Raw genomic sequence first — 27,894 nt, forward strand, 5'->3', positions numbered from 1 at the left:
TGAGTCACCGTGTAGTCTGCCAATGCTGATGCCTCTCTGCTTCCCCCTCTGGGCAGGGGCTTTCACACAGGGCTGGGCCAGGGGCCAAGCTTCGGGGCTCTTCTCTCCAGCCTGGCAACAGAGCATGGCCTGATCTGGCTGGGTGCTGCACTACTTCTCTCCTGCTCCCCTAGGCCAGGTGCTGCCCATCACCTGCATTTCTGCAGCAGCTGCTTCCTATCTCCCTGGCCCTGGAATCAGGAGTGAGCCCAGCTGCAGCCCAGGCAGTCCCAGTGCCTGCTCCTGGCCACGGGCGATCTTGCTATTCGTGTCAGCCTGTTGCTCTCACCCCACTCTGGCTCCTATCTGGTCCTGCTTGGGCCTTGCTGGACCAAGCTCTGTGCTGAGGCCTCGGAAGGTGGCCTGGGCTCTCTCTTCCCTGCAGGCCTGGTGTGGATCCACCCAGCTGATTCTACAGCCCCTGCTTTGGCCTGGTTTCCAGGAGCTCCCTTTCCGTAGGCCTGGCCCAGCCCAGCCCAGCCCAGCCCCTCCCTTCATTGTCTCCTGCACCCCCTCCCCCAGCCGAGTGCTACCGCCTCGCTCCAGGGGCTGCTGGTCTCCTGGCCGGGGGAATGGGTGTAAAGGTTTGACAGGAAGGCTGCGTGCCTCAGTTTCCCCATTGCCCCGCTGTCACTCACAGGCGGTGGGAACGAGCTGTTGCTCTGTGGGACCCTGAAGCCAAACCCCAGGGCGTTTGCTCCCCCCGCGCGCCCCGGGTTTGAGCGGCTGAGGTCGGGACCCGGGGGGCCTGGCGGGCTGTGGGGTGGCCCGCTGCGGACGGTCCTGGCGGGGGCCGAGAGGCGCTGGAGTGCGAGGCACCGCCCGGGGAGGCCGGGGCCAAAGCGGCTGCCCCCCGGCCCGGCCCCCGAGAGCCCCTCCCTTGGGCCCCTTCCCCGGGGCTGCGCGCGGCGGGACCCAGGCGTCCGGTCCCAGCGGGGCCGTGAAGCCAGGCGGCTGCCGAGCAGCCTCCGAGCCGCCAGGGGGCGCGGCGCGGGCGGGAGCCGCGTCGTAGGTAGGGGCGGGGCGTCCACCGGCCCCGCCCCCGGGACCCCGCGGCCCCCCGGAGCCCGCACCTCGCCCGGCCGGGCAGGTAGGGCCGAGCGCCGCCCCCGGTCGGGGCCGCGGGGGTCGGTGGGGGGCCGGGGCCGTTCGGGAGCCCGTCGGGGTCTGTCCGGAGACCCGCCCGCAGTGGCGCCCCGCCCGGGTGTCACTAACGCCCCGCTCCCGGGGCCGCCGCTGCCCCATTGCCCGCGCGGGAGGGGCCAGCCGGGGGTGCCCGCGGGGCGCTGTGCCGGGGCGGGGCCAGCTGGGCTAGAGCCCCCCCGCAGGGGCCTGGTATCCGGGGGTGTCCGGCCCGAGCTGGGTGCCCCCCCCGGCCCCGCTGTCACTTGCTGCCCCAGCGGGCCGCTTCCTCATTGCGAGTTCTGCTTTGCCCAGCACCGGCCTCCTGCGCCGCTGGCCGCCCCCGGCAGCCCGTGTCCGCAGCCCCCGGGGCTGGCCCGGCCCTCCGGAGCTGTGCGGCCGTAGTGGTGTGAGGCGTCGCAGAGCAGGTAGAGCTCCGGCCCGGGGGGCAGGCGCCCGCTGGCCCCGAAGGCCTCCTGCTCCGGGGGGCGGGGGCCCCCAGCGTGGCTCAGAAGCGGCGGACCTGACCTTGGGAGGCGGAAATGGCTCAGGCACCGGAGGGGGAGAAGGTCCTGGTGAGGTGGGTGCTGGTGAGGCGGGGGGCCCCCCCAGAGGGAGCGGTTAGGGGCTGCTGCCACTCCACGTCTTGGGGCTCTTGGGGGTCCCAGCCCCTGAGGGGACTGGGCCTCCTTGCTGCTTTGCTTCCCCTGGCCTGTGGTGACCTAGGCTCACAGGTTGCAGCCTGGGGCCCTCGCCCCAATCTGCCCAGACCCTGGAACCCATGTGAAATGTCACCTGGTTACGGGCTAGAGGCATCCTGGCTCCTGCCCCCACTGCTCTGACTGCTAGACCCCACTCCCTTCCCAGAGCCAGTCCCAGCTCCCGCTGCCTCCCCCACCCGCTCTGGCTGCTTGGCCTGCTGCTCTCCCAGGGCAGGCCACAGGGCTGAGGCACCTGCTGTCCAGCCCCTGGGCTTGCATTGCTGGGGAGCAGGGTGTCCCTGGAGCAGCAGGTGCCAGGCAGGCTGGTCGGTTGCTCTCGGCTGCGCAGGCTGAGCAGGGAGGTTTGTGTGTCCTGTAGTTGAAGGCGGTGCTGGCAGCAGCTCTGCCACTCCCAGCATCATTGGAGGCTCAGACTTAACCTGCCTTCCAGCCATCCCTGAAGGGAGGAGCCCCTCTGTCTGGAGGCTGCTGACGCTGCCCAGGTACCAGGACTGATATGCCCAGGGCTGGGTGCCAGGCAATGTGGGTTTGGCTGGCGCCTGTCATGCCCTGGGCAGGTTTGGACTTTGCTGGCCCTGAGTGGGGTCTCCCCTCTGGAGTGGGTGCATGGCTCTGTTAGGGAGGCTGGGGGCCCAGGGGTGGGTCAGCAGGGGCTTGGTGAGAAGCCCTAGCTCCAGGGTGCTGGGAGTGGTACCGGCCAGTGTGCAGCAAGTGGGGATCGAGGTGACTTGCTGGGGTGGGATGGAGACTGAGCCTCGTGCTGCGGGGAAGGCGATCCCCATCACCCAGGGCCTAGGCAGGGGAAAGCCCTTCCCCAGAGCCCCACCCCTGACCAGTTTTGGTGCAGAGGCAGGTGCCCCTCGGTCCTCCCCCCAACGGTGGGGCAGCAGCAGCAGTTCTGCCCGGCTTGCCTTAGGCTATGGGAAGCTAAATTAAGAGCCGCCGACACAGTGCGAGGGATCACATGGGCCTGGGCTAAACATAGCGCAGGTGGTACCTTGGCAGTGCCTGTCTGGGGCGGAGGAAGGGAGGCCTGGCTGTGACATGCAGCACTTGGGGGCAGGGGGCATCTGGTGGCAGCAGAACACCCCTGCCCAGCCACAGGGACGAGTTAGTAATAGGCTCGCTTTGGGGGCGGCTCTTCCCCCTCATTCTGCTGGGGCCCCAAACTCAGCACAGGCTGGGGGAGCTGCCCGGGGAGCAGAGCAGCTGCAGGGTGAAGCTGGTGTGGGCTGGGGACAGCTGTGCCCCAGAGAGGGACCTAGGGGGTTGTGGGGGGTGATGGGCTCCCCACCCTGTAGCAGCCTCTCTTCCCTGGGGTGGGGCTGGGCCAGGGCTGAGGTCTGTTCATGGGCCTTTTCCAGTAAGCCACTGACATGTCCTGTCTTCTCTCTGGGCCACCCCTGGGTGGGGAGCCACCCGTCCACACCTCTCTGGTCTCCCTCCCCCGCTCGGTAACCGCGGTAACACTGCTGCAGGAGCCGGGATGGTTCTGCTTTTTGGCTGCGCAGTGTTGCAGGGGCTCCCCAACCGCCCCTGCTCTGCTCCCAGTGGCCCTGGCAGGTCGGTGCCAGGGTGCCCCTGTCACGGGGAGAGAATGCAGTATTGTGTGCAGGGAGCTGGCTCCCGCCGTCTGGCATCACCCTGCTGGGAGCGTGGCACAGTGGGGCGAGCCGGCCAAGCCAGAGCTGAGCGGCCCAAAGGCCTGGACTGGCTTGGCCTTGCTGGGGAGTCCTGCGGGGTGTGACTGGGCCCCTCCCCCGGCTGTGAGCAGCATTCCCTAGAAGCAGAGCGCGTGGGTGGCTGCCCAGCAGAGTGGCAGAGCACCCCGACACGCGGCCTGTCTGTCCGTGGGTGGGGCTCGTCCGCCAGGGATGGAGGAGTGGACAGCCCGGCTGGGTGTGTTGTGGTGCTGCGCGGGGAGAGGGGCCGGGGGGCAGTGCCGGGTGCAGGGACAGGAGGGCACTGGAGTGCGGCGTGACCTGAGCGTCTCCTGCCTCCCCCGCCTCTGCCCGTAAGCCCGTCACAGGCCGTGCTCCGTCCTGCACCTGTGGCGGCCGTGACTCAGCCTGCTTGGCCCACTTCCTGCCTGCGCAGCCCGGCGGGGCTGGCTCTGGGGGGGCAATGCGCATTGAGGGGGCGAAGGGAGGCTGAGGCTGCTGCTCGGCCCTAGGCAGAGGGGGCCTGGGTGTGCTGTGGGGCCCCTGGGGGCAGGGATCTCCCCACAGACCGCTGGGGTCCTGCCCCAGTCCCTGACTTTGCAGTGGCTGGCAAGTGGAGCTGGTCTGGGCCTGAGCAGGAAACAGGAAGCCGCCTCCCTTCCTCCCAGCACTTCATGCTGTCAGCTCAGCCCCACAGGCTCAGCGGGTCGTGCCCCCGGGTACCCTGGGCTCTCTTGCTGACTCCACTTCAGATTGGCCCTGGAGGCGGCTCCTACCTGGCCCTCCCTGCCCCATAACCCACCCAAACAGCCCCTTCCTGCCCCATAACCCACCCAAACAGCCCCTTCCTGCCCCATAGCCCACCCATATGGCCCCTTCCTGCCCCCGCACCCTATAACCCACCCAAACAGCCCCTTCCTGACCCATAACCCACTCAAACGGCCCCTTCCTGACCCATAACCCACTCAAACGGCCCTACTTCCTGCGACCTCCGGGGGAACAGGAGCAGGTGCTCCCATTGGCTGCTGGCAACATTTCTGTGATGTCATCCTAAAGCATGCTGTGTCCTGGCTCCTGCAGCTCCATTGGCCATGTTGGGCCCTGCCTCTGGGGGGTCTTTTGTCGGGGGGTCCCTGGCATCCGGGTGGGGGGCAATCACAGTGCCGCTCCTGTGGCTTCATCCACCCTGGTCTTCTGCCCCCCCGCGGCCCCATCGCTGTGGCACTGTCCTCCCCAGCCTCCTCCCCTGCCCCATGGCCCCATCCCTGAGCCTGTGCCTTACCCCCAAGCTGCCGTCCAGGCTCCCCGTGACACCAGCCTGCTCCTCCCCAGATGCCGTGAGGCTGCTGCCATGGCGGAGGAGAAGCCACCGCAGCTGGTGGACTATTTTGTGGTGGCCGGTTTGACGGACTCCTCCAAGGCCTTGGATGAGGAGAGCCAGCAGCCCCGGCCGGCCCGGCCCAGTGAGCCCATCACCGACGTGGCCGTGGTGATCCACTCCCAGGGCGAGGAGGTTCCCCAGGGCTTCACCTGCATCGAGCGCAGCACCTCTGGCCACCCCGTGGACCTCAACGCCAGCCTGCTGCACAGCCCCCAGATGTACATCTGCTACAAGCGGGGCCGCGCCAAACCGCCCCTCATCGAGCTGGGGTGAGCTCAGTCCAGCTCCGGGAGTCCCGCCCCGTCCCCTGCTCTCAGCCCTGGGCTCTCCCCAGCTCTGCTGCTGCCCCTCACTCCCGACCCACAGCCCCCAGTGCTCATTGCCTCCGCCTGTCGTGCAGCTCTCGTTAGCCCCACCCCCTCCTGCTCCCCAGGGCTCCTCCCACTGGCCTGGCCCCTCCTCTTCCCCCTTCCCGTGGGACTGTGTTGGGCGTACCCTTCCCCCACACATGCCTGCTTAGCCCCTTTGGCTCCCGGCCCAGGGTGCACTGCGAGGGGAAGGACCGCCTGAAGCCCGGCTACGAGCTCGTCCACACGACGCCCTACAGCCGCTCTGCCAACCTCACCTCCGGGGCCCCCGGCCACCAGCGCACCTTCCTCGCCTACCGGCGGGCCACCGAGTCGCAGGGCCACAGCGCCCTGGGCATCACCGACATCTGCCTCGTGGTGCCCAGCAAGGGGGAGAACACGCCTCACACCTTCTGCCGCGTGGAGCGGAGTCTCAACACTGGCATGGTGGGTCCCGTGGGTGCCTCCTGCTGCCCGTGCCTGGCAGGCACAAGCAGGGCAGACTGGTTCTGGGCTCCTTGGGCTGGTGCTGCTGTCCCTCTTGGAGGAGGGGGCCACAGCCCCGCTGACCCTGCTCTGCTCTCTGGCAGTGGGGCCCAGCCGTGTTCCTCTGCTACAAGATGGCGATGTCCAAGGCCAACACCCTGGTCTACGAAGCAGGTAGGGCCCTGGCTGTGCCCTGAGCGCCAGGGGGTGGGGGGTGGGGGGTGGGGGGACCCGGCCCCGGCTGTGCCCTGAGCCCCAGGGGGGAGGGGTGACCTGGCCGCGGCCGGGCCCTGTGCTGTATTCTGAGCCTTGGGGAAGGCGTCCTTGCCCCCATGAGTGACTCGTACTGAGGAGCTGATGACGCCAGGTATGGGGTGGGCAGGGACTGCGCCAGCACCCTGTCCCCTGCTCTGAGCCCTGGGCTGCCTCCAGCTCTGCTGGTGCCCCACACTCCCGACCCGCAGCCCCCCAGTGCTCATTGCCTCCGCCTGTCTTGCAGGCCTCATTAGCCGCTACCCGGAGCAGGACAGTGAGTCGTTCCCGCTGCCTGAGTCAGTGCCCGTCTTCTGCCTGCCCATGGGGGCCACCATCGAGAGCTGGCCCCTCGACACCAAGTACCAGGTGCCCCTCTTCTCCACCTTCGTGCTGACTGGGGCCTCGGGGGACAAGGTAGGCAGGCTGGGGAGGAGGGTTCGTGCCGAGGGAGGGGGCCTGGCCATCGTGGGGGTCTCTGGGGACCTGGGACAACCCCGAATGTTGGGCTCACTGGATGGAGGTGCTCCCGTGAAGGCACCACCTCTGCCCTCATCTCCCCTCCTCCCAGGACTGGGGTACCCCCACCCCGTCGTCTTGGCCCATGTGCCCGGGACCCCCCCATCTCTTCTGCCCCGACTGCCCCCCCACAACATACTCAGGACCTCCACTTCCTCTGCACCCGCCTGGTGTCCCCGCAGGTGTACGGTGCGGCCATCCAGTTCCATGAGGCCTACCCGCGGGCGTGGCTGTCAGAGAAGCAGAGCCTGCACCTGGGGCTGCTCAGCGTGGTCGACCGACGCCCCATCACCAGCCGCTCAGTGCAGACGCGCCGCAGCATCTGCGTCCTCTCGCGTTGGCCCTTCTTCGATGTCTTCCGCAAGTTCCTCATGTTCATCTATCGCTACTCGATCTCGGGGCCCCACGTGCTGCCCCTGGAAACGTGAGCACCGGGGGCGAGCTGGAGTTCCAACGGGGCCGGGGCCGGGGCCGGGGGAGGGGAAGCCCTGCCGCAGGAGAGGGGCTGCGGAGCTCCCCCGGTCCCTAATGGGCTTCTCTTCCCCCAGGCACATCTCCCATTTCATGCACAACGTCCCCTTCCCGTCCCCACAGCGGCCCCGCATCCTCGTGCAGGTGAGTGGCTGAGAGCTGCCTGCCAGCCCCAGGTTCTGCCCCTGCTCTTCTCCCCGGCAGCTGTCCACATTGGCCGTCAGCTAACGGTTAGGGTCAGAGCATCCCAGCCTGTGTCTGTAAGAGCCTGAGGCTCCTGTGAGCCCGCTGCCACCAGGCTGCCCCCCGCTCCCCCTGTCTCTACCCCAGGGCTGCTCCCGCCTGCCCCCACCCCATTCAGCCCTGTCCTTGGGCTGCCCCCTGCTTGCCATATGTTCCTGGCCAGCCCTGCCCCATGCCCGCCTGCACAGTGCAGAAGCTGACTGCGTCAATCTCCTCTCTGCCCCAGATGTCTCCCTACGATAACCTGCTGCTGTGCCAGCCTGTGTCCTCCCCGCTGCCGCTCAGGTACGCCCAGGGGCTGGGGGCAGGGCAGCCGGGGGTGCTGGTGCGTGGGGGGCTCAGGGTCTCTTTCACGAAGCGGGGGAGGCAGGCGGTCGGTGGCCGTGGGGGAGGAGTGAGTCGGTTCTGTGCAGTCCAGATGCTGCATGCTCTCCCCTCCCCCGCAGCGGCGCCAGCTTCCTGACCCTGCTGCAGAACCTGGGCCCTGAGAATGCCGTCCGGCTGCTGCTGGCCGTGCTGACAGAGCAGAAGCTGCTGATCCACTCGCTGCGCCCGGACGTGCTAACCAGCGTGAGCGAGGCGCTCATCTCCGTGAGTCTGGGCGGGGGCGGAGTAACAGGGCCGGCTTCTGCCCCCTCTCGGTCGCTGACACCCCTCTCCTGCCCGCCCCAGATGATCTTCCCGCTGCGATGGCAGTGCCCCTACATCCCGCTGTGCCCGCTGACGCTGGCGGACGTGCTGTGCGCCCCAGTGCCCTTCATTGTCGGCATCCACTCCAGCTACTTCGACCTTCACGACCCTCCTCACGACGTCCTCTGCGTCGACCTGGACACCAACACCATCTTCCAGTGAGTTCTCCTGGGGAGGCTCTCGGCGTCCATGTTCCTGGGCGCTGCCGTCCCGGCCCAGTTCCTGCACTGGGGTGGGGAGGGCTGCCCACATCTGTCTCCCCTGCCAGGAGCGAGGAGAAGAAGCTGCTGTCGCCTCGTTCGCTGCCCCGCCGCCCCTGCAAGGTGCTGCTGGCTGCGCTGCATGCCCACTTCCAGCAGCTGGATGAGAGTGAGTTGGGGGCTGCGGGAGGTGCTGCTGGGGTGCACGTGGTGCTGGGTGGGGGGTAAGATGGTAGGTTCCTGGGGCACTGCTGAGAGGTTAACTCAGGGTGAATTGCTTGTTGACGGGGTAGCTTTCCCATAAGGCACCAAACCCGTCACACAGAGCACATCTGTCACCACTCAGGCCAGTGAGAAGGCGTCTGGGCCATTCCCTGTGCCACCCCCGGCCCCTCACACCGAGGAACCGTTGGGAAAACAGGTTGCACCAGATCCGCCCAGGTTCTTCCAGACCCAAAGGACCAGCCACGTCCCCAGGTCAGCGTGTGCCTGACCCTGCTGAGCCTGTGGGCCTGGCCTGCAGAGGGGCCAAAGGGTCAGTGATAAATGAGAAACACTGAGAGTAAAATCGCTACAGGGACCAAATTACAGGGACCACTGCAACGTCCCTGGGCCAGTCTGTAGCAGAGATGGGCTGATCTGCTGGTTTATGAGCCTCTGGAGCACATCCTCTGTTAGGACACAGCCCACAGCAGAGATGCTCCTGAAGGGAGGAGCTGCAGTGACCAGTGGAGGAGCTTTCGAGGGCCCCTATCCCCTGGCCCGGGGAGGGAATTCCCTTGTGCTTCCTGTGTGGACGCACGTCGGAGCTGGAGCCTGTCACGTGAGCAAGTCACCTGCCCATGTGTGACTCTGTGGCAGCCCTGGCTGCTTTGCTGGTCTGAGTGTTCACAGCAGAGTCCCTCAGATGGGGGTTGGCAGCACTTAGGGCTCGTTGTCAGTCAAGTGCAGTAGAACCCCAAGATATGTGCACTCAGGTTGTGTGTATCTCAGGTTAACGCGACTGAGTGGCAGGGAGCTGGTGCCTGGCTCCGGGCTGCCTGCCACTCAGAGGAGCCAGCGGTTCAGCAGCCCTGGTCAGTTCCCTGGCTCCTGCGCATGGTGGGCAGCCCGGAGCCAGGTGCCAGCTCCCCCGCTCAGAGGAGGAGGGAGACTGGCCAGCGCTGCTGCATTGCTCGGTTTCCTGGCTTCCCCGAGTTGCACAAAATTCGACTTACGCAAAGTCGTGCAAGAACACAACCTCTGTGTCGGCCAGGGGTCAGCCGCACTGCAACTCACTTGGCTAGCAACCTTTTCTGAACACATTGGCCGACCCTCCTATCAAGGTCTCCTTCAACAAACACGTGGCACACAAGTACAGAGCCACTATTTGTAACTTCTGATGCGAAAACAGGCACACTCGTGAGCAGTAAAAGGGAACCACAACTGATCATCTCAGCAGATGTCTCCCGTAGGCCCCTGTGCACAAGATTTGGTGCAAGTGCAGAACAGTGGTTGCAGCAGTGTTTTTCATGGTCACGTTAGAATTCAGTAACGTCACAGGTGGGCAGGCCCTTCTGGTGGCTGGGAGCCAGGCATGTCCTGGCAGAGCATGGGGAGCCGAGAGGATGGAGCGGTACTGGGTGGAGCAGTGGGGGGACAGCAGGATATGTGGTGAGGGCCAGCGGGCTGCTGGGGATGGGGCCGGAGCTGAGTGGAGCCCTGGGGCCAGCGGGCTGCTGGGGATGGGGCCGGAGCTGAGTGGAGCCCTGGGGCCAGCGGGCTGCTGGGGATGGGGCCGGAGCTGAGTGGAGCCCTGGGGCCAGCGGGCTGCTGGGGGTGGGGCTGGAGCTGAGTGGAGCCCTGGGGCCAGCAGCCTGCTGCTGGTGGGGGGTGGGGCCTATGCCAACTCAGCTGCACCTGGCAGTGTACAACAAGCCAGTGGAAGAGGCCTCGCTGGAGTTCCTGCTGACCGACTATGACCTGGTGCACGGGCGGCGCAAGCAGCTGGAGCTGGAGATCCAGGCTTCCTTCCTGCGCTTCATGGCCTGCGTGCTGAAGGGGTACCGCTCCTTCCTGCAGCCCATCACCCAGGCGCCTAGTGACACCACCCATGACGTCAGCAGCCTCTTCTTCCTGCAGGGTGAGCTGGGGCTGCCGGGGGCTGAGCTACGTGGCAAAGGAGGTGGAGCCGGAGCCATGTGCGGGGAGCAGGGGCCTTAATCGCGTGTGACCCCCCTGCTCCCCAGGTTTTCTCAAGTCCCGGGAGCGCGCGTACCACAAGTTTTACGGGCAGCTGCTGCGCACACAGCTCTTCACCCAGTTCATCCAGGAGTGCTCCTTCGTCAGCGACCGGCACGCCTGCCTCGAGTTCTTCGACAGCTGTGTCGACAAGGTGCCACCCCGCCCCCAGCAGCGCCCATGCCAAGCACCATCCTCTCCCTCTCCCTCTCCCTCTCCCCAGCCTGCCCTACTGCCCTCGCTGGGTCTGGCCGCTCGTGTGGCTGAGCAGGCCGGTGCCGGGGGCTGTTCGGGCCCCCTGAGCCGCCCTCTCCCCCAGGTGCAGGTGGAGCTGGAGAAGGCCGAGGACACGCCCCTGCTAGAGCTGGACGACTCGCACGGTAGTGAGCACACAGTGTTCATCATGCCCCCCGAGGAGCCCCTGCTTCCTGATGGCACTGAGCCACCTGCACTCTACTGGTGAGATCTCTCCCCCCCGCGCTCCCCATCCCCCCCGCCAGCCCCTGACACCCTCTCTGCTCCCCCACAGCTACGACAGCTTCCCCGTGCTGCAGGCCGAGCTCTTCGAGCGCCCCCAGGACCAGCTGGCTCCTCCGCTGTGCCAGCCCAAGAGCAGCGCTCCCAGCAGCCCCGCACCGCGCAGAACCAAGCAGGTGACTGCCCAGGCTCAGCTCATCCTGCAGGGAGTACGCTGAAGCCGATGGGAGATGCCAGTCCTTGGTGGGCAGGGGCCCAGGCAGAGCTGGGGGGCGCCATCCCGGGGGGTTGGGATGCTCTGATGGAGCAGGAGTGTGCCAGCCCTGGGGAGAGCTGGACTGGCATGCGCTGGCACAGCTGGAGATGCCAGCCCCTGGGGGGTCCTGGTCTGGGCAGAGCTGGGGGGTGGTGTGCCGGCGGGTTGGGATGCCCCGGTGGAGCAGGAGCAGCCCCGTGGAAGGGGTTGTGTTCCCCAGCCTGCTGTCCCCCCAGGAGATAAAGGCGGCGCAGCGGGTGGCGCAGAAGTACTCATCGGTGCCGGACATGTGGGCCCGCTGCCTGCTTGGTCACTGCTACGGGCTGTGGTTCATCTACCTGCCCACCTACGTGCGGGCTGCAGCCTCCAAGGTGCGGGCACTGCAGACGGCCTATGAGGTGCTCAAGCAAATGGAGAGCAGGAAGGTGGTGCTGCCAGATGAGGTGAGGACCCCAGCGCTACTGCTGGTGTGCTTAGATCCTTCGCAGGGGGACCAGGGAAAACACCACCTTTGTTGGTAATATGTATCTCAGTCCACCCGGTATCACAGAATACCAGGATGGGGAGAGAGCTCAGGAGCTCCTGGAGCCCAACCCCTGCTAAAAGCTGGGCTGACCCCAAGGAAATCATCCCAGACAGGGCTTTGGCAAGCTGGGACTCGAACCCTCTTGAAACCCATTCGTTCATTCACATCTTGGCCAGACAAGTCGAAGGCGGGAGATCCATTCAGCTTCTAGTACAAAGCTGCTTTCTTTACCTGCCCAACCCCAAGGGAGGATAACCGTATCCCAAGGCTTCCTCCAAAGCGTCTGCGTGAAAAGACAGTTACGTGAAAGTGCTTAATACAGAGAGTCATCTACACTGTGGCCCCTCCCTTGGCCCATCCACGTGACACGGCAGCCCTGGGGGGCTCTGGACCTGTCAGTGCCTGGGGTGGGACCTGGCTGCCCGGCTCTCCCCTCACAGTGCCCTGTGGTTCCTGCCCCAGGTCTGCTATCGAAGCCTCATGCAGCTGTGTGGGCAGTATGGCGAGCCGGTGCTCTCCGTCCATGTCATGTTGGAGATGAAACGGGCCGGCATTGTTCCCAACACCGTCACCTACGGCTACTACAACAAGGTGTGGGCTGGGGTGGGGCATGCCGGGGGTGGGCCAGGGAGGGGTGCACGGGACCATGCTCTGCCCAGGCAGCAGTTGCCATGGGGGCGGGGGGGCACATGGGGCCATGCTCTGCCCAGGCGGCGGTTGCCATGGGGCCGGGGCACATGGGGCCATGCTCTGCCCTGGCGGCGGTTGCCATGGGGGTGGGGGGGCACATGGGGCCATGCTCTGCCCAGGTGGCGGTTGCCATGGGGGTGGGGGGGCACACGGGGCCATGCTCTGCCCTGGCGGCGGTTGCCATGGGGGTGGGGGGGCACATGGGGCCATGCTCTGCCCAGGTGGCGGTTGCCATGGGGGGGGGGCACACGGGGCCATGCTCTGCCCAGGCAGTGGTTGCCATGGGGCTGGGGTTCATGGGGCCATGCTCTGCCCAGGCGGCGGTTGCCATGGGGGCAGGGGGGCACATGGGGCAGGCCATGCTCTGCCCAGGCGGTGGTTGCCATGGGGGCGGGGGGCACATGGGGCGGGCCATGCTCTGCCCAGGCGGCGGTTGCCATGGGGACGGGGGGGTACATGGGGCCATGCTCTGCCCGGGCGGCGGTTGCCATGGGGGCGGGGTTCATGGGGCCATGCCCCGCCCAGGCGGCGGTCGCCAAGCGGCGGTTGCCATGGGGCGCAGGGCAGCCATAGTAACCCATGGGTCTGGGGGATTCACTCTCTTGCAGGCTGTGCTGGAGAGCAAGTGGCCCTCTGGTACGCAGGGCGGGCGGCTGCACTGGGCCAAGCTGCGCAACGTGGTGCTGGGCACCGCCCAGTTCCGGCAGCCCCTGCGGCAGCGGCAGCGGGAGAGCCAGGCCCACGGCAGCACCCTACCAGGTGTGTGGGCTCGGCAGGCTGGGGCCGGCTGTGGGGCGCACAGGCGCACGGGGCGTAGGCAGGCGGAGCCGGCAGCCCAGCCCAGCCCCTCTCTCTCTCCTGGCCGTGCAGAGAGCCAGAGTGGCCGGCCCCGGCCCAGCCTGCAGCGCCAGAGCACATGGGCTGGGCACAGCCTCCACGAGCCCTCGCCCAGCCCCCAGCTGGTGAAGAGCAGCAGTGGCAGCGTTCCCCACAGTGAGCCCTCCACGGTGGAGGCCGGCGTGGCCCAGAGTGAGTTGCAGCCCGGGGGAGGGGAAGCTCGCAGCAGTGAGGGGCTGGGATGCAGGGTCACTGGGCTTGGCACTGGGGGTACCCGTGTCCGGCCCCTGTAACCCTGCCCTGCCCTGCAGTTATCAAGGCCCTGGGGGTGCTTCAGCCTGGCAGCGACTCCGTGGCCACCCTCCCAGCCAGCCTGCGCCAGCTGCTGGATGAAGCCGGCAGCTCGGAGGATGGGAGCCTGTCAGACATCAGCTTCCAGACGGACGAGAGTGACCAGCAGGCCCTGGCCAGCGCCCAGGGGCAGCCAGGGCTGGGTGTGCGGGGCAGCAAGCCAGCCTGGCATGACGAGAATCACAACAGCCTGGGGGGGACACCGCGCCGGGGGCTAGCTGCCAAGCTGCAGCAGCTGCTGTCCCCGGCCAAGCGCCCCTCTCTGCGCCACACGGCCAGCGTGGAGCAGCCCAGCACCCGTCGGGCCACCGGATCCCTGCGCCGGGCCTCAGAACATGCCGAGCCCCCACCGCGCAAGAGCCCCGTGGAGAGCCTGCTGCGCCCCCAGGAGCGCCCCGACTCCACGGCCTCCGAGGTAGGGCTGGGACCTGGGGGGTTGGGCTGGAAGGCCCTTGTTTCTGGGCTGGGCTGGGGCTCTGGGGCCAGGCTCTGGGGTTGGGGTCTTGGCTGACCTCTGAGGGCTTTGCACTCTGGAACTGGCAGGGGACTCGGTGGCTCTGTGTGAGCTGCTGGGCCGGGGGTGCTGGCAGGGGCAGGATCCAGCAGCTCCAGCGGTGGGGCTCACAGTCTGTCTCTCCCCAGAGCTCCATCTCCCTGGGCAGCGAATTCGACCTGTCGGACACGTCGCTCTCCAGCTTCAGCCTGCGCCAGTCATCGGACCCGCTGCCTGAGGCCTCTGCCAGGCTGGAGCTGCCCCCTGTGGAGGTGAGCTGCCCTCCTCCACCTGTCCTGCACCTGGGCCAGGCCAGAACTGTCTCCCTCCCCCTGATCACCCTAGCTCTGAGCGGGACCACACCAGGGCCTGCCTGGCTGCACCTGCCAGGTGGGAGTCCCGCAGCGACAGGGCTGTGCACTGGCATCTGACAGAAACTCCCCACGGGAGCCCAGCAACCCAGGCTCTGGGAGGCAGCGACCAAAGGTGCTGAGCCAAGTCCCTGCCCCTCAGGAGAGCTGGGGTGTGTGTGAAGGGACTGAGCCGAGCGCTGTGGGGGAGCTGAGCCAAGTCCCTCCCTCCCAGATCCGGCTGTCCAGCTGCTCGCGGTGCCAGACCTGCAACTCACTGGTGCACGACGAGGAGGTGATGGCTGGCTGGACGCCCGACGACTCCAACCTCAACACCAGCTGCCCCTTCTGCTCCCGCCCCTTCGTGCCCTTCCTCACCATCGAGATCCAGGACTTCCCGCAGCCCCCCAGGTGAGAGCCGCCCTCCAACCCCCTCCTCCCGAGGGGTCCCCCAGCACCCCCCAGTGAGAGTCCTCCACCAGCCCCCTCCTCCTGAGGGGTCCCCTGGCAGCCCCTTAGGTGAGAGCCCCTGCTCCCGAGGGGTCCCCCGGCAGCCCCCCTTGCCCTCCAGGGGACTCCCCCCAGTAGCCCTCCTGTCTTTGGGGCAGCCCTCTCCCACTGCCCCCAAGCCCTGCTCTGCTCACAGCAGTCTTGGGGTCAGGTGTCTTGTGGGGGTTTCGGGTGGGTGGCCCAGGCGGTGACTCTCCTTGTTCAGGGGCATTGAACCTGTCTCACTCTGGGCTGTCACAGCCCCTCGTGCTTTGACATGCGACCTGATGGGGGCGGCTGCCCAGGGGCTGCATGCCCCCAGCCCTAAGGGGGCAGGGCTGATCTGCCCTGCAGTAACCTGCCCCTCTCTTGCCAGCCCCTCGGATCTGCCCCGGGACGGCACAGAGCAGCTGCCAGCTGGCCAAGGCCCAGTGCTCAGCGACCGCTACCAGTGCCTGGCTCTGGACAAGGCTGAGCTGCAGCCCGGGATCCCCCCAGCGCTCTGCAATGGCTGCATGGACGCCTCGGTACAGCCTCTTCCCAAACCCCCTGCAGCTCAGCCAGGCTCCTCCGGAGCCAGCCAGAAGGGGGCGCTGTGGGCACCGGCGAGAGGGCCTGCACCCCAGACTGCTCAGGGCTGTGGCAGGAGACACCCCAAGGCCCAGCCTGCACCCCTCTGCCAGAGCTCCCACCCCTGTGCCTCAGACTTGAGCCCCCTCCTGTGTCCCAAACCCCTCAGCCCTAGCCTCACCCCAGAGCCCACACCCCCAGGAGAGCCTGTTGGGGGAGCTGAGCTGTGCCCCGCTCCAGGAAGGGGCAGGTCCTTGGGCTGAAGGGATGGGGCTGGGGCAGGCGGCCCTCAGTGCCACCTGGGCCATGAGCCCCCGCACGCAGATGGCCACCAGGGCAGCACTCCAGCAGGAGTTTAAAGGACCCAGAGCTCCAGCTCCTTCCCTCCAGGCCCTTTAGAATTGCCAGGCCTTGGGGCAACTGTCCCCTCTGCTCCAGCCTGCTGCAGGCCTGCACACACTGCCTCCATGTCTAACCCTCTCGCTCAGCCCTCCCTCTGCACCCAACCCTTTGTCCCAGCCCCCTTCCACCCTCTCGGCCTGCCCCTGCCACACACCAGCCATGTGTGTGATGAGTTGATATGTGCCTCAGCTCGGGCGTGATGTGTCACGCCCATCACAGAACTCATTATGCTCATGGACAAGGGGACATTGGCTCCTGCTCCTGAGGAGTTCTGGGACTGCAGGGCAGGAGCAAGCGGCAGAGGCGCAGCTGGGGTCAGCGCTGGGGCAGTCAGGGTGAGAGGCGAGGCCAGGGGCTGTGGGCCGGCAGGGTCCTGTCCCCTCAGGACAGCCGCTCTCCCTGCAGGTGCCCAGGAGTCCTGCCCTGCGCTCCAGCCTGGTGACCGTCGCCTACCTGAGCCCGCTGGTGCTACGCAAGGAGCTGGAGAGCCTGCTGGAGAATGAGGGCAGTGAGTTCCTGGCCCAGCCCGAGTTGGTGGACAGCCATCCCATCATATACTGGAATCTGGTCTGGTATTTCCAGCGCCTTGGCCTGCCCAGCAACCTGCTGCAGCTGGTGCTGGCCTCCAAGCACGGCCAGCCCATGCCCCAGGTAGGGCCCCTGCCCACCACGTGCCCTGTGCCTGGTGCCAGCCCTGCCCCCGTTCCGACCCTACAGGTCTCTCTGCAGGCCCAGGCTCCGGAGGGGCCCCGGCTGTGCGTGCGCCTCTTCTGGGACGTCCTGACCCCCGACCCTGACAGCTGCCCCCCTCTCTACATGCTCTGGAGGATCCACAGTGAGTAGCCAGGCCAGGGGAGGTGGGGCGTCCAGGGGTCAGCGGGGGGAGGGGGAAATGGCAGGGGTGTCTGCAGGCCGGGGGGGAGGGGCGGGCCGAGCCGAGGCAGTGCCCTGACCCCCGCTCTCCCCGCAGGGAACAGCGCTGCCTGTCTGCAGTCGTGGTGCCGCCACAACTGCCCCTTCTCACTGGCGTTCCTGGAGGCCGTGCTGAGCCACGTGGGGCTGGGCGAGATGCACAAGGCCATCGCCCTCTTCCTGGAGACCCTGGCTGCCCAGCCCAGCCCCCCACCCCTGCAAAGGTACTGCCCTGCTCTGCCCCACCCTCCCCCGTGCATCCCCGATCTGCCCCGCCCCCTGCAGACCCCCCACCCCCTCTGCTCCCAGCCCTGTCCCCCGGCCTCACTCTCCCCGCTGTGCCCCCCAACTCAGTGCCACTCTCCTCCCTAGGAGTGTCTACCGGGAGATCCTCTTCCTCATGCTGGCTGCGCTGGGCCGGGACTACATGAACGTTGGTATGGGGGGAGCGGACATTGAGCTGCTTGGGCCCATTTGTTCTGGGGTGGGGAGATAGCCAACCTGCCAGGCCCATTTGTCTGGGAGTGCAGGGGGATTTTGAGCCAGCTGGGCCCGTTGCTTGTGGGGCGGGGGGAGATATTGGGCCGGCTGCACCCATTGCTTGTGGGGTGGAGGGGGGTGGGGTGGGGGAATATCTAACCTGCCAGGTCCTTTGGTCTGTGCAGGGTGGTGGGGGCTATTCAGCCAGCCAGGCCCATGGGTCAGGCAGGGGAACGTCTGAAGGGTTGGGCCCACTGGGCTGAGCCAGCTCAGTTGGGTCCCAGCCCTGCAGCTCCCTCCAGAGCCTGAACCCCCGTCTCCACTGCAGCCGACTTCGACAAGAAGTACAGAGCGGCCTACGCCAAGGTGGCCGGCAGCCTGGGTAAGGAGGAACTGATGAGGAGGCGGGCGCAGCCGCCCAGCTCCAAGGCCATCGACTGCCGCCGGAGCTTTGGTGCCATGCTGGAGTGCTAGCACCATGCCACGCCGCCCGGGGCAGGCCCAGGACCCTGCCCCCCCTAGGAATTCAGGGACTGAATAGGGTCTTGGTGGGGAGTGAGCAGGGCAGAGCTGATACCAAGCCATGCACTGCCCCTGCCTCTTCTGGGGCTCTCCTGGCCGTTGGGGGAGCTGCACTTTATGCCCTCTGAGCCAAGGCAGAGTCAGGTGGGAGCTGGGGAGGCCTCTGCTGCCCCCTAGCACTTTATCCAGCCCTGCCCAGGGGCAGTGGCTCCTCTAGGCTGTGTGAGCTGGGAGGGGAAGCAGCTGCTGCCCAGCTAGGGAGCTGGGGCTGGATGGGCAGGGCCAAGACCTAGCTCTGGGCAGAGCTCACACAGCCCCTCCAGGGCCAGCTGGACTAGGACCTTTGGTGGTGGCTCAGCAGCAGGTGTGGGCTGGGCTGGCGCCAGGCACCCTGGGTATACCCGAGGGGTCAGCTGTGCTCCTCGGCCTGGCCTGGGAGGCTCCCCCCAGCCCGGTGCTGTTTTGGAGCCTGGCCAGACACAGGCGCATGAGCGACTGCCCAGTCCACGGCTCTCGCCCTCCTGTGGTGCCCCCCAGGTGCAGCCCTTGCCCTGGGGTAGTTGGTCAGTGTTAATATATTTTTTATTTATTTATTCTCCCCACGGCTGCTGTTAGCTTGTGCTGTAACCGCTGTGCTGGTGAGCTGGCGCCATGCGAACCCCTCCCTTCCCTGCTGGCCCCCTGCCAGGCAAGCGGGAGGCACCCTGGGCTGTCATGGGACTGGGTCATTGCGCCTCCTCCCGGGCAGGAGAGGGGACCTTCCCCTGACTCCCCCCCTCACTGCCTGCACTGGAAGCTGTTTCTCTCCACACCTATGGTTGGGTAGGAGCCTGTCTGGGCTACAGGAGTGGGGGTTCCCATGCACCCCCCATGGGAGTCTCACTGTGCAATATGGAGTCATCCCCATCCCTTGGTTTCATTTGGGTTTTGTTGGATCTGTAAATAAAGCCGCTTCAGTATTTTCACTGCCTGGTGGTGGGGCGGGGGGCACGGGGGTTGCCCTGCTCTCGCCTATGTCCCCATCAGACGTCGGTCATTGCCCTGCCCCTGGTTCTGGGGGCCTGAGAGGAACCCACATGCCCAGCCTAAGCGGGGTGACTAGGGGTAGTGCAGGCCTAGGATGGCCCTGTCTGCTGCTGGGAGCACAGAGCTAGAGGGCAGGCCTCTGGCCCCCACCCCACCCAGCTCCTGCCAGGCTTCCAGCCCTGCCTGGGGAAGGGCCATCTGATTGGCTGCCTTCCCTACTATCCCGCTTCCCCGGGCAGAGCAGTCAATGACTGGCTGTGTGTGATCCTGAGCCCTTCCCCACCCAGCAGGTGCTGGGAGGAGTTAGGGGGAGCAGGAGGGGCCTGGCAGCTCTGCTCTCACTTCCCCTCCTCTGGCCCTAGCTAGACTCCTGGTGCTTCCCAGGGCTGGGACACTCCCCAGCCTGGCAGCAGGGCAGAGGAAGCTGCACTCTGTGCCACCAGGCAGCGTCTCGCACCTTGTCCTGTGCCCATCCCATTTCCCTTTGCTGAGGCCTGGCCCAGGCACCTTCGGCTCCCAGCAGGTGTCACCCGTCGACACCTCTCTCCCCCAGCCACTGTCCTCCCCTTTGGAGCTGTCTGGGTCCATTGGCTGGCCCCCATCCTGCTCTCACCAGCCCTACTTGGCCAGGGTGTGGCTCAGCCTGGGTGGCTGCTCCGGGACTGGCTGAATGAACACTCCTCCCTCCCTGTGTGGCTGGCAGGGGCCCCTGGGCTGGCTGCTGCAGCCTCCCCTGGCCCTGCCCCAGGCAGACTGGAGGCTGGGGTGCTCCTGCTGTGCCCAGCTCCCTCCTGGTCCTGCACTGCTCACTGGTGGCTTCCAACAAGAAAGTGCTGCTGCAGCCTGGGTACAATTGACCCCTATGTGCAGGGCCCTACCCACCCCGGCTCCCCTCGCTGCTCCCTGCAGACAAAAGCTGCCACACCTCTGGCTGCACAGCAGCTGCTGCCAGGGCTGGTCTGTCTGGGAAGCCAAAGTGAGCTGGTCACCTGCACCCTGGCCCTGGGGCCCCCCTCATGGCTTGGCTCCCGGCACAAGGCCATGGTATGGGGCTGGTTGTGTTTGTGCTGCACTGTTGCTAAGGCCCAGGTCTGCGAACAGTCGGGGACTAGCTCAGCCTGACTCTTGCTGCCCATAAGGGCTCCTGGGCTAGCTGTCTGCCAGCCTCCCACTTGCAGTACCAGGCCGGGCCCCAGCCAGGCATGGCCCATGTTATGTGGTGTGGGGCTTTCCCTGCCCTCAAAGCACATGTGGCAGTCAGCCTCCACCTTGGCCCTAACATGCCCCTCAAGCAATGTCCACTCTCCTCCTCATCTGCCCCCTTCGTGCCCCTGCTCTCCATCAGGACTTTAAAAGCAATCGATTGTTGTGAGTAGGGCCTGGTTTTCTATAGGCCCTACTCATGTTTTGGGGCTGGTTTGCTGCCTGCCAAGGTGGCAGGTACTGAGCCAAGGGCTGTGGGTCGCAGCAGTGCAGGGGAGCAGAGTAGGAACCCACATGGCCTGGGGCTTCAGCACCAGCCTTGTCCCTAGGACAACTGAAACAGCTCTGAGCAAACCCAGTGCCACTGGTAGGAGTGGACTGCATTGCCCTGCTGGCCTGGACTCTCGTCTGACACAACATGCCCACAGGCCACAGGGAGCAGCCATGTGCACTCAGGTCTTATGGCCACAGGCGTCTGTGTGTCACCTGGCCCCTGCCATCCTTTGTTTGAAAAGTAACAGAGGTGGCTGTGTTAGTCTGTATTCTAACAAAACAAACCAGCAGTCCAGTAGCACTTTAAAGACTAACAAAATAATTGATTAGGTGATGAGCTTTCATGGGACAGACCCACTTCAGATCTGACCCTCTGCTTGGAGCGGGAGAGCCCGTCCCAGTGCTCAGCCAAAGGCGGGAGTTGGCCCTTTCTGCAGTGAGCATTAAACTGTTTGTCTGAGGACTGAGTGAAGGAGGTGGGGGGCAGGGGGGCGCGCAGCCTGTCTCATCTGCCCAGCTCTGGCCCAGAGCATGCAGCCTGGCAGGAGATCAAGCATTCACAGCCCCAGCTGACCCAGTTCTCGTGGGTTTCGTATGCCGCCACTGAGCCAGGCACAGGAAACTGACAGGCCTGCTTGGAAGGCCGAGTAGGAGACCGCCAGCCTCCCCTGGGACAGTGCAGACGTGTTAGTCGCTTTGCTTAATGGCCCCAGAAATAGCCTCTGGCGGAAATGGCTGGGAAGGGCTTTGGTTTTTGCCCCTGCCTGCTTATTGGCTGGGCCAGGTCCAAGTCATGGGCCTTTGAAAGACACAGCCAATTAGAGAGCCCTGCAGAAGAAACAGGGTGTGTGTCAATCACCTGCTGTTAGCCAATGAAGTGAGAGAGGTGCTAATAAACCATAGATCGTGGAGAAGAAAGGCCAGAGTGTTGGCTTGACTCCACGTCTGGCTTGGCAGACACCCTGAATTCTGGCAGACGGGCTCCTTGCCTGGGCCACTAGGCTATTTCCTGAGGCAGCTGTATGAGGGATGAGTGAAGTGGGAGTCGTTAGGGTCCCCGCTTCTGGCACCCACAAGGGCTATGCAACCTCCTTGACCTCGGCTGTCACAAGCACACACAGTATCTGTCCTGGCAGTTTGCAACAGGAAATGCCCTCTCACCAAAAGAATGGAGAAAGTGCTGACCTGTCAGAGATGGGGCCTGCTAGCACAGACCCACCCCAGCCAAGCGCCCCCAAGTGCATGGGGCTGACAAACCTGAGATCAGTGCTGCTATCTGGGGCAATAATACACCTGCAGCTGCTGTGACATATTCCAGGCAGGGGAAGCCAATGGCCAACTCCCCCTGCTCCCAGCCACATTGGGATGTTATTCCCAGGACCCCACGCAGCTGGAAGGGGGAAATTCCACTGAGCCACCATAGTGATATTACTGCAGGATCATGGAGCCCTGGTGCGGGGGGAGCTGCGTGCGTGCACACACAGAGAACAAGCATATGCAGACAGTCTTAGGGGGCATCTTCCCAGCACGTATAAGGGGGATTGCTAGCTGGAATTGGGTGGAAGTTTGCTGACCAGCTGAAGTGAGGACCACAGAGGTGGACTGCATTTAACTCTCAGACAAGTGGAGGTGGCAGAGGGTAGCAAGAAAACAGTGAGGCAATAGGGGCTGATGCTCTGCAGCATCCACAGAAATCCACTCATGTCAGTGTGGCCACGTGGAGTCACAGGACATCTTGTGCACTGAAAAACAGCACCACACCACTGTGTCCCTGGATCAACCTGCCCATGTCACTGTCATGGGCAGCAGGCCTGCTAGATTCCATGGCACTGTGACACTGGGACAGACTCTCATTTCCTGGCATGCAATGCACAGGGAAGACCTAAGGTTGGACTGCAGCTGTGCTGTGGCTTGGGAGTGTGACCAGCTGCTCTTCACCAGTCTTCTCAGCTGGGTCTTTGCTGACCTTTTGTGGTGAGAACCAAAGAAGAGCACTAGTGGAGCAGAGGGATGAGCCAGAGCCCAACAGCCTGTGCCTTGAACATGGCCTGTGCCAGCTGCTTCTCGGAATGACTGCACAGGGGCACTATAAAGGGACCATCCCCCGTTGCCCAGTCCTCTGCTCCCCTGCAGCCCCCACGTCCTCTATCCCCTGCACCTCCCGTCTCCTGCACCCCCCCATCTTGTGCACCCCGTCCTCTACCCCTGCACCCTCCATCCTCCCGTCCCCTGCATCCCCCCGTCCTCTGCCCCCTGCAACCCACGTAGCCCAGCCGGGGGCGGGCCCGAGCGGGGGGCAACCTGTACCCCAGGGACGGGGGAAGCAGTGAAAGGGGATCGGGGCAATTTGGGGTAACCACGGTACGGTGGCTGCCGTGGCCCAAACTCCCTTCGAAGGCCGTTTGCTTTTTGCCCGCCGACATATAATAGGACCACAAGGTACCCGGATGTCCAGTCTAGGGGACCCATTAAAGGTGCCCCGCGGGGCGCTTTTGCCACCTCCCAGTGGTCGCGGTGTACGCCAATCAACAGTCCCCTTAGCCAGTCGCAGCTATCGGGCGGGCGTCGCGGCGGAATCTCCATTTTCGATTGGTTTTTATGACCATCGGTCATCTGTCCTGCCCAATGTGCGTCGTTTTTCGGGCCGGGAGGTGGAGCCGGTGCGGCGGGCCCACTGCCCAATCAGCATCATTGTTTGTGGTGGTGCCGGCTACCGCTGGTGTCTGCGGCGCAGCGTCTGCTCCACCCGCCCGGCCCGGTTTGAGGGGAGCGAGCGGGGCCGCCGCCGACCGAGGTGAGCGGGCGGGACTGCCCAGCGCGGGGGGCGGGAGCTCGGCGGCGTTCTGCCTGGGGCCCGGTGCCTGGGCTGGCTGCCCTGGCGGAGGAGGGGAGCCCCCCCCCCTCGCGGCCTCGTTCTGGGGCCGGTCGGTGCAGGTTCCCCCCCCACCTTAATGTTGCCGTGGAGCCTCCCCACGGGCGCGCGTGTGCGCGAGGCGGCCATGCCCCGCTGTCAGCGCCCGCTGCGAGGCGGGGGGGGAGGGGGGCGCCGGGTGGTGCCTTTCCCGGGGCGGCGGGGGGGGGGGGGGTCCTTCTGCTTTGCCGCCTCCCGCCCCGCGCGCCGCGGGGAACAATCGCTCTTCTTCTTTCTTCCCGCTGCATTTCCTCTGCTCTCCGCTGTCTCTGGGGTGCCGCGTGCACACCCACCCCTGGATTTCTGGGGTCCTTCCTGACACGTCCCCCGCCCCCCTGCGGGCTCTCCACGTTGGAAGTGGGAGGGGAGAAGTTACTGGCCGGGAGGACCTCCACACACGTGCTTTTCTGTGGCGCAGAGAGCCCCGAAATTGCTTTTCCTCCACTACTCTCCGGGCTTTGCTGCCTCCCATGTGGGTGGTGGGAGCGGTCATGTCCCTGCCCACGTTTTCAGGGAGGGTGGCCTTGGGAGGCCGCCTTAGTTCGGAGGAGCGGCAGGTTTTAGAAAGCTGCAAAAGACTCCCCCCTTCCCAGGAAGTTCCTACCCTTGGGATTGGAAATTTTCGTGGTACTGGTACCGCTCCTCTCCTTTCACTGGAATTCCTAGGAGAGAACATTTTATTTGCAAGCGGTTTGAACAGCGCTGTCACTTTTCCTGTGCACCCTGTCTAAAACTAGAAGTCTTGAGCAGTAGTGGTGTGGGGAGCCTGGGGGGTGAATTCAAAAGAAAACAGGGAAGGAAGCAGCATCATATAAATGGAAGCTTAGTGATGTACAGCTTTACATGTTACTTGCTTAGAATACCCCCAAAAGGAGACTTTTTTTTTTTTTTTTTAGAGCTTGACAGGTGGGGGCGGGTGGAGGAGTGGAGACTTTGGGTGGGTGGGGGGCTGTGCACTTGATGGTGTGGGAAGTTAACTGTTTGCAGCAGTTATGGAGGGTGGCTGCAATAAACAAGCATTTAGAGAGGGCATTAAAACAAAAAACTCAGGGCTGATTACAAGCAAAGGCATCTCTTTCCTCTCACTGCGTGGAGAGCAAAGGACTGATCAAACTTTTTATCACCCTAGATATATTGGGAATTTGTCCTCTCCTAGAAACCTTGTTTATCCAAGACAGTTCTGCTTTCTATGCTCTTCTTATGTAAGCAGTATGCTGTGTTTGAAATTGACAGTGTTCTCCCTTTGCTATTGGTGACTAATAGTATTTCATTTCAAGCATCTTGATGCAGGTTTTGGTGTTGACTGATAGCCAGGTGGTAAAAGATGCTGCATGTACCACAGGCACAAAGGTATTTGGGCCCTGTCTGCACTGAGGTCAAAAATGGAAATGGGTCTGTAGCACATTGCACCTAGCATACTTGAGATCTTGTCTTGGACATCTGTGTAATGGGAGCCCTTGTCTACATGAGCTTTGATTTAGGCACAAGTTTTAAGTTGATGCATTTCTTTGACTCCTGGCTGACTGGGAGGTAGCAGAAAATGGAGCTTAGAAGGTTTCTTTGGACTGATAATTTGATTTCTAACTAGCTAAGGTCTTCAAAACTAGGTGGAAAGTATGCCTCTCTGCTTTCCTGATCATGTGGTTATATGAAACTGAATGTGACTTGCAGCTGACAGGGAGCATCCATCTTTGTGGGTCCTGTGGTTTGCCTTTACCTAGCATGGTCTGACTTCCTGTTTAGCACTCTAAATGGTATCTGTGAATTTTGATATTTGACTTGAAACTACATTTTTTTCAGCTGTAGTCTACTCAAACAAAAGACCCCTGGCTCTCATCTCTCCACTTAGACCCCGTTGGGAACAAGGGGAGAGACGGGTACATGATTAACTGAATGAATGAAATTTGGGTGTTCTTGGAAGTGTGGTGTCTGCTTTCTTTTCTCTGTGCCAGTGTTTCCTGCTGGAGAGGAGACATGGTGCTTGAGATGAGCTATTTAGAAAATGCACAGGGTTAAGAAGTGTATTTTCAGGATGCCGTCTTTTGATTGCTTTAATCTGCTTTGCAGGTTAAAAATTTTTTTGTTTGTTTTAAGAAAACCCTTTCTTGTTCTTTAGTGTTCCTTTTGTTTTCCCTTTCAAATCCTTACTGGTTGAGTGGGGGTGTGTACAGTGTGGCAGGTTAGTAAGACTTTGGAAGAGCTTCTTTTAAGAAGCTCAGTTTGGGAGAAATGCAGACCTTTGTCTAGAAAACCCTTCTGTTCCCAGGCGGGGGGAAGAACCCTGCTATGTTGCATCCTGATTGAAGTAATATGAGTCTTTAGCCAGCCTGAAGCCCTGGGGTTGGCTGTCTGTGGGTGGAGAGAAATAGTTAAATTGTAACTATTGTCAAAATCTTCTGTTTTTAAAAGTTTGTGCCTCCAACAGCCCTTGCAGAGGGTGGCCTCTCATATTAATAAAAGCATCTTTTCAAAAAGTACTAATCTACTTCGGGAGTTGCAAAGTGCCATTTAAACCCTCTCTTATATAAGTATTGAGCTTGAAGCTCTGCTTCATGTTCATATTGGGGTGCAACAGCAAGAAGTTTCTGTTAAAGGAAGAAAAAAACCTGGCTGTTAATCTAAACCCAATGTAAAGGTATCCACCTCTAGCTCACAGAAATTCAACCTATCTGATAATGCCACATATAGTTGCAATTTTATGGCATTGGATAATCCCACTGAAAGATGCATCCAACATTTCTACTTTTGCACATAACTGTAGTGTGTTTTCTTGTCTCAAAGCTTTGCTGGTATTTACGTATCTACACGTGAAGAACATGTTCCGTTGTCTTTTACTATTAGAATTCTCAACACTCCCTCTGTATAATGTACAGATTTCTGGTTGAATCAACAATGATATAAGAAACAATCATACTCTTGCATGTTTGCTCCTTTATCTGTGATTTGTTTAGAGAAACCCAATGTAAGAATGCTGGCATTTAATTCTGAATAATTCTGTTGTATATGTATTGCATAATGTATCTGGATTGCATAGCCTTTTGAAACATGCAAGATGATGCATTGCCATTCTGCAACTGTTGTTAGTTGACCTCTGCTGGGTGTGATATAGCAAACAGTGGTTCTCAGGAAATAAAATGTTGTTTCCCATATTTTTTGCATTGGCTGTTATCTTTGTAACTGTAAATTGTTACTCCTAATTGGTTTTAAACATCAGTATGGTAGTTGGGGATAAATTGTCAATTGAAAAAAAAAAATGCTTGATGCATTTGTTCCTTGCCAGCACATGCCAACCCTTTCATTGTTTAACAAGTGTGAGATGAAGCAATTTTGTCATAGGGATAGCTGAGTTAGTCTAGAGCCGCAAAAACAGTGCAAAGTCCTGTGGCACCTTTATAGACTAACACATTTTTTGGAGAATGTGTTTGTGGGCAAAGATGCACTTCATTCATGCATCTGACAAAGTGGGTCTTTGCCCACGAAAGCTTATGATCCAATAAATCCGTTAATCTAAAAGGTGCTGCAGGACTTCTCGTTTTTATGAAGCAATTAGAGTTGGTTTCTGTGGTACTGTGATAATGGGGTACCTCTGAGTGGCTATTTCTGTATTTACTCTGTTCTGAAAATCTCACTACTGTTAATGCTAGACCAGTTGAAGAATGGTTCCAGGTGACCACTGGCATTTTAACTACTTTATTATCTGGAACTGTTGAGAGCCTCTGCAAAGAACAGGAGTGAAAATGCATGGAGTTATGCTGGTGTCTGCAACAGTCGCAAGTTTCCTATTGCGGGGGGGGGGGAAGCCTAAATATTTTGAAAGAACAGCCAGTCTTGGCACAGGATGTGCCCATTTTCAGAGGTGGAGTTGCTATGCTTATGAGTAGTGTTTAAAAATAGTTTTTTTCCCTAAAGGAACATCAATTATTTTGCAAGTGGCATCTTAAAGCACTTGTACAATGTGCAGAGTCTGCAATATTTCAGTTCTTAAATCAGTGTAATGTAAGAATCTGAGTCTTGTTTTTGAAGCTTGCCAAAGCATTGCTGTGGAATCAGACAGCATGGGTTGCTCGGGCTCTCAATTCATCTAAACTTGCACAGTGTGCTCCACTGCTAAGGGGTGGACGGCCATATTTTTACAGTGACAACATTATTTCCGGAGCAGTGATGTCTCTACAGGAAGGCTGTTTTTATTGCTGCTGGCCTGGGCTTCTCTCTTCTTTCTCTCCCCAAGTGTCTGGTGTAATTTGAACTCCTGCCCCACCTTCTTACTTTTGACACAGTGGAAGCAGGAGAGTAAGGTTTCAACTCTGTTAGTGAGTCTGAGCCAGGAGCAACAAAAACTTCATTTCCGGAGAGATGCTGGTGGCCCACTGAGGCTGCAAATCATCCAGGCTCTATTCCGTTCTTGCACAGAACGTATAGAAGATCTTTAGGAACACGGAATTGGATTTTTTTTCTTATGTCGAGATTAATGAACATGATGTTTAGCTAACCAAAACCAGAGCTTCAAATGGTAGTAACTGTTAGTCTCTTTTAGCAAAAACGAGGAGTCCTTCCAGCACCTTAAAGACTAACAAATTTATTTGGGCGTAAGCTTTGTTGGCTGGAGCCCACTTTGAGAGATACGTGTGATGAAGTAGGTACCAGCCCACGAAAAGCTTATGCGCAAATAAATTTGTTTCTTTAGGTGAGGCAGGGCCTCCTCACTGTTTGTTTGTGTTTGCTAAACAGAGTTGCATCCCTGGTGGTGGTTCTGGTGCTTTCTATCTATTTACA

The 27,894-nt window shown here is 62.1% G+C and overlaps 2 protein-coding genes across 9 annotated transcripts in view; both read left to right on the forward strand.

Annotated features, from left to right (window-relative positions):
- Positions 1-1,076: 1,076 nt before the first annotated feature.
- DENND4B (DENN domain containing 4B) lies at positions 1,077-18,664 on the forward strand. Of its 7 annotated transcripts, none has more exons than XM_074980886.1 (28): positions 1,096-1,129; positions 1,477-1,741; positions 4,877-5,194; positions 5,467-5,719; positions 5,863-5,932; positions 6,258-6,427; positions 6,712-6,953; positions 7,078-7,144; positions 7,470-7,528; positions 7,690-7,834; positions 7,916-8,091; positions 8,202-8,302; positions 10,040-10,255; positions 10,362-10,507; positions 10,673-10,812; positions 10,883-11,006; positions 11,323-11,529; positions 12,075-12,203; positions 12,911-13,331; positions 13,451-13,905; positions 14,133-14,255; positions 14,569-14,744; positions 15,199-15,349; positions 16,200-16,445; positions 16,524-16,629; positions 16,765-16,930; positions 17,079-17,143; positions 17,515-18,664. In XM_074980886.1, the coding sequence occupies exons 2-28, from the start codon at positions 1,704-1,706 to the stop codon at positions 17,658-17,660; spliced, it is 4,656 nt and encodes a 1,551-aa protein (XP_074836987.1). In that variant the 5' UTR covers positions 1,096-1,129; positions 1,477-1,703; the 3' UTR covers positions 17,661-18,664. The 7 variants fall into 7 exon arrangements, with proteins under 7 accessions (XP_074836988.1, XP_074836987.1, XP_074836992.1 ...); XM_074980891.1 differs by lacking the exon at positions 1,096-1,129 and having other exon boundaries at positions 1,150-1,741; positions 10,679-10,812; positions 12,911-13,061; positions 13,173-13,331; XM_074980890.1 differs by lacking the exon at positions 1,096-1,129 and having other exon boundaries at positions 1,151-1,741; positions 12,911-13,061; positions 13,173-13,331.
- Positions 18,665-22,919: 4,255 nt separating this feature from the next.
- Positions 22,920-27,894, forward strand: part of GATAD2B (GATA zinc finger domain containing 2B) — a 77,011-nt gene continuing 72,036 nt past the window's right edge. The window contains exon 1 of one of the 2 annotated variants that reach the window (XM_074980731.1): positions 22,920-23,004. The gene's annotated coding sequence lies outside the window, so the exon portion shown is untranslated. The remainder of the gene's footprint in view (positions 23,005-27,894) is intronic. The other variant, XM_074980729.1, reaches the window with a different exon arrangement.

This window comes from Carettochelys insculpta, chromosome 30 (genome assembly GCF_033958435.1).
Source record: "Carettochelys insculpta isolate YL-2023 chromosome 30, ASM3395843v1, whole genome shotgun sequence".
Classification (NCBI taxonomy): domain Eukaryota; kingdom Metazoa; phylum Chordata; order Testudines; family Carettochelyidae; genus Carettochelys; species Carettochelys insculpta.

Bases quoted from the DNA above. Each gene is read 5' to 3' on its own strand.
- DENND4B (XM_074980886.1), top strand. From the start codon at position 1,704: ATGGCTCAGGCACCGGAGGGGGAGAAGGTCCTGGTGAG. The intron at 7,529-7,689 runs GTACGCCCAGGG...CCTCCCCCGCAG, and splicing joins TCCTCCCCGCTGCCGCTCAG to CGGCGCCAGCTTCCTGACCC. The intron at 10,813-10,882 runs GTGAGATCTCTC...GCTCCCCCACAG, and splicing joins GAGCCACCTGCACTCTACTG to CTACGACAGCTTCCCCGTGC.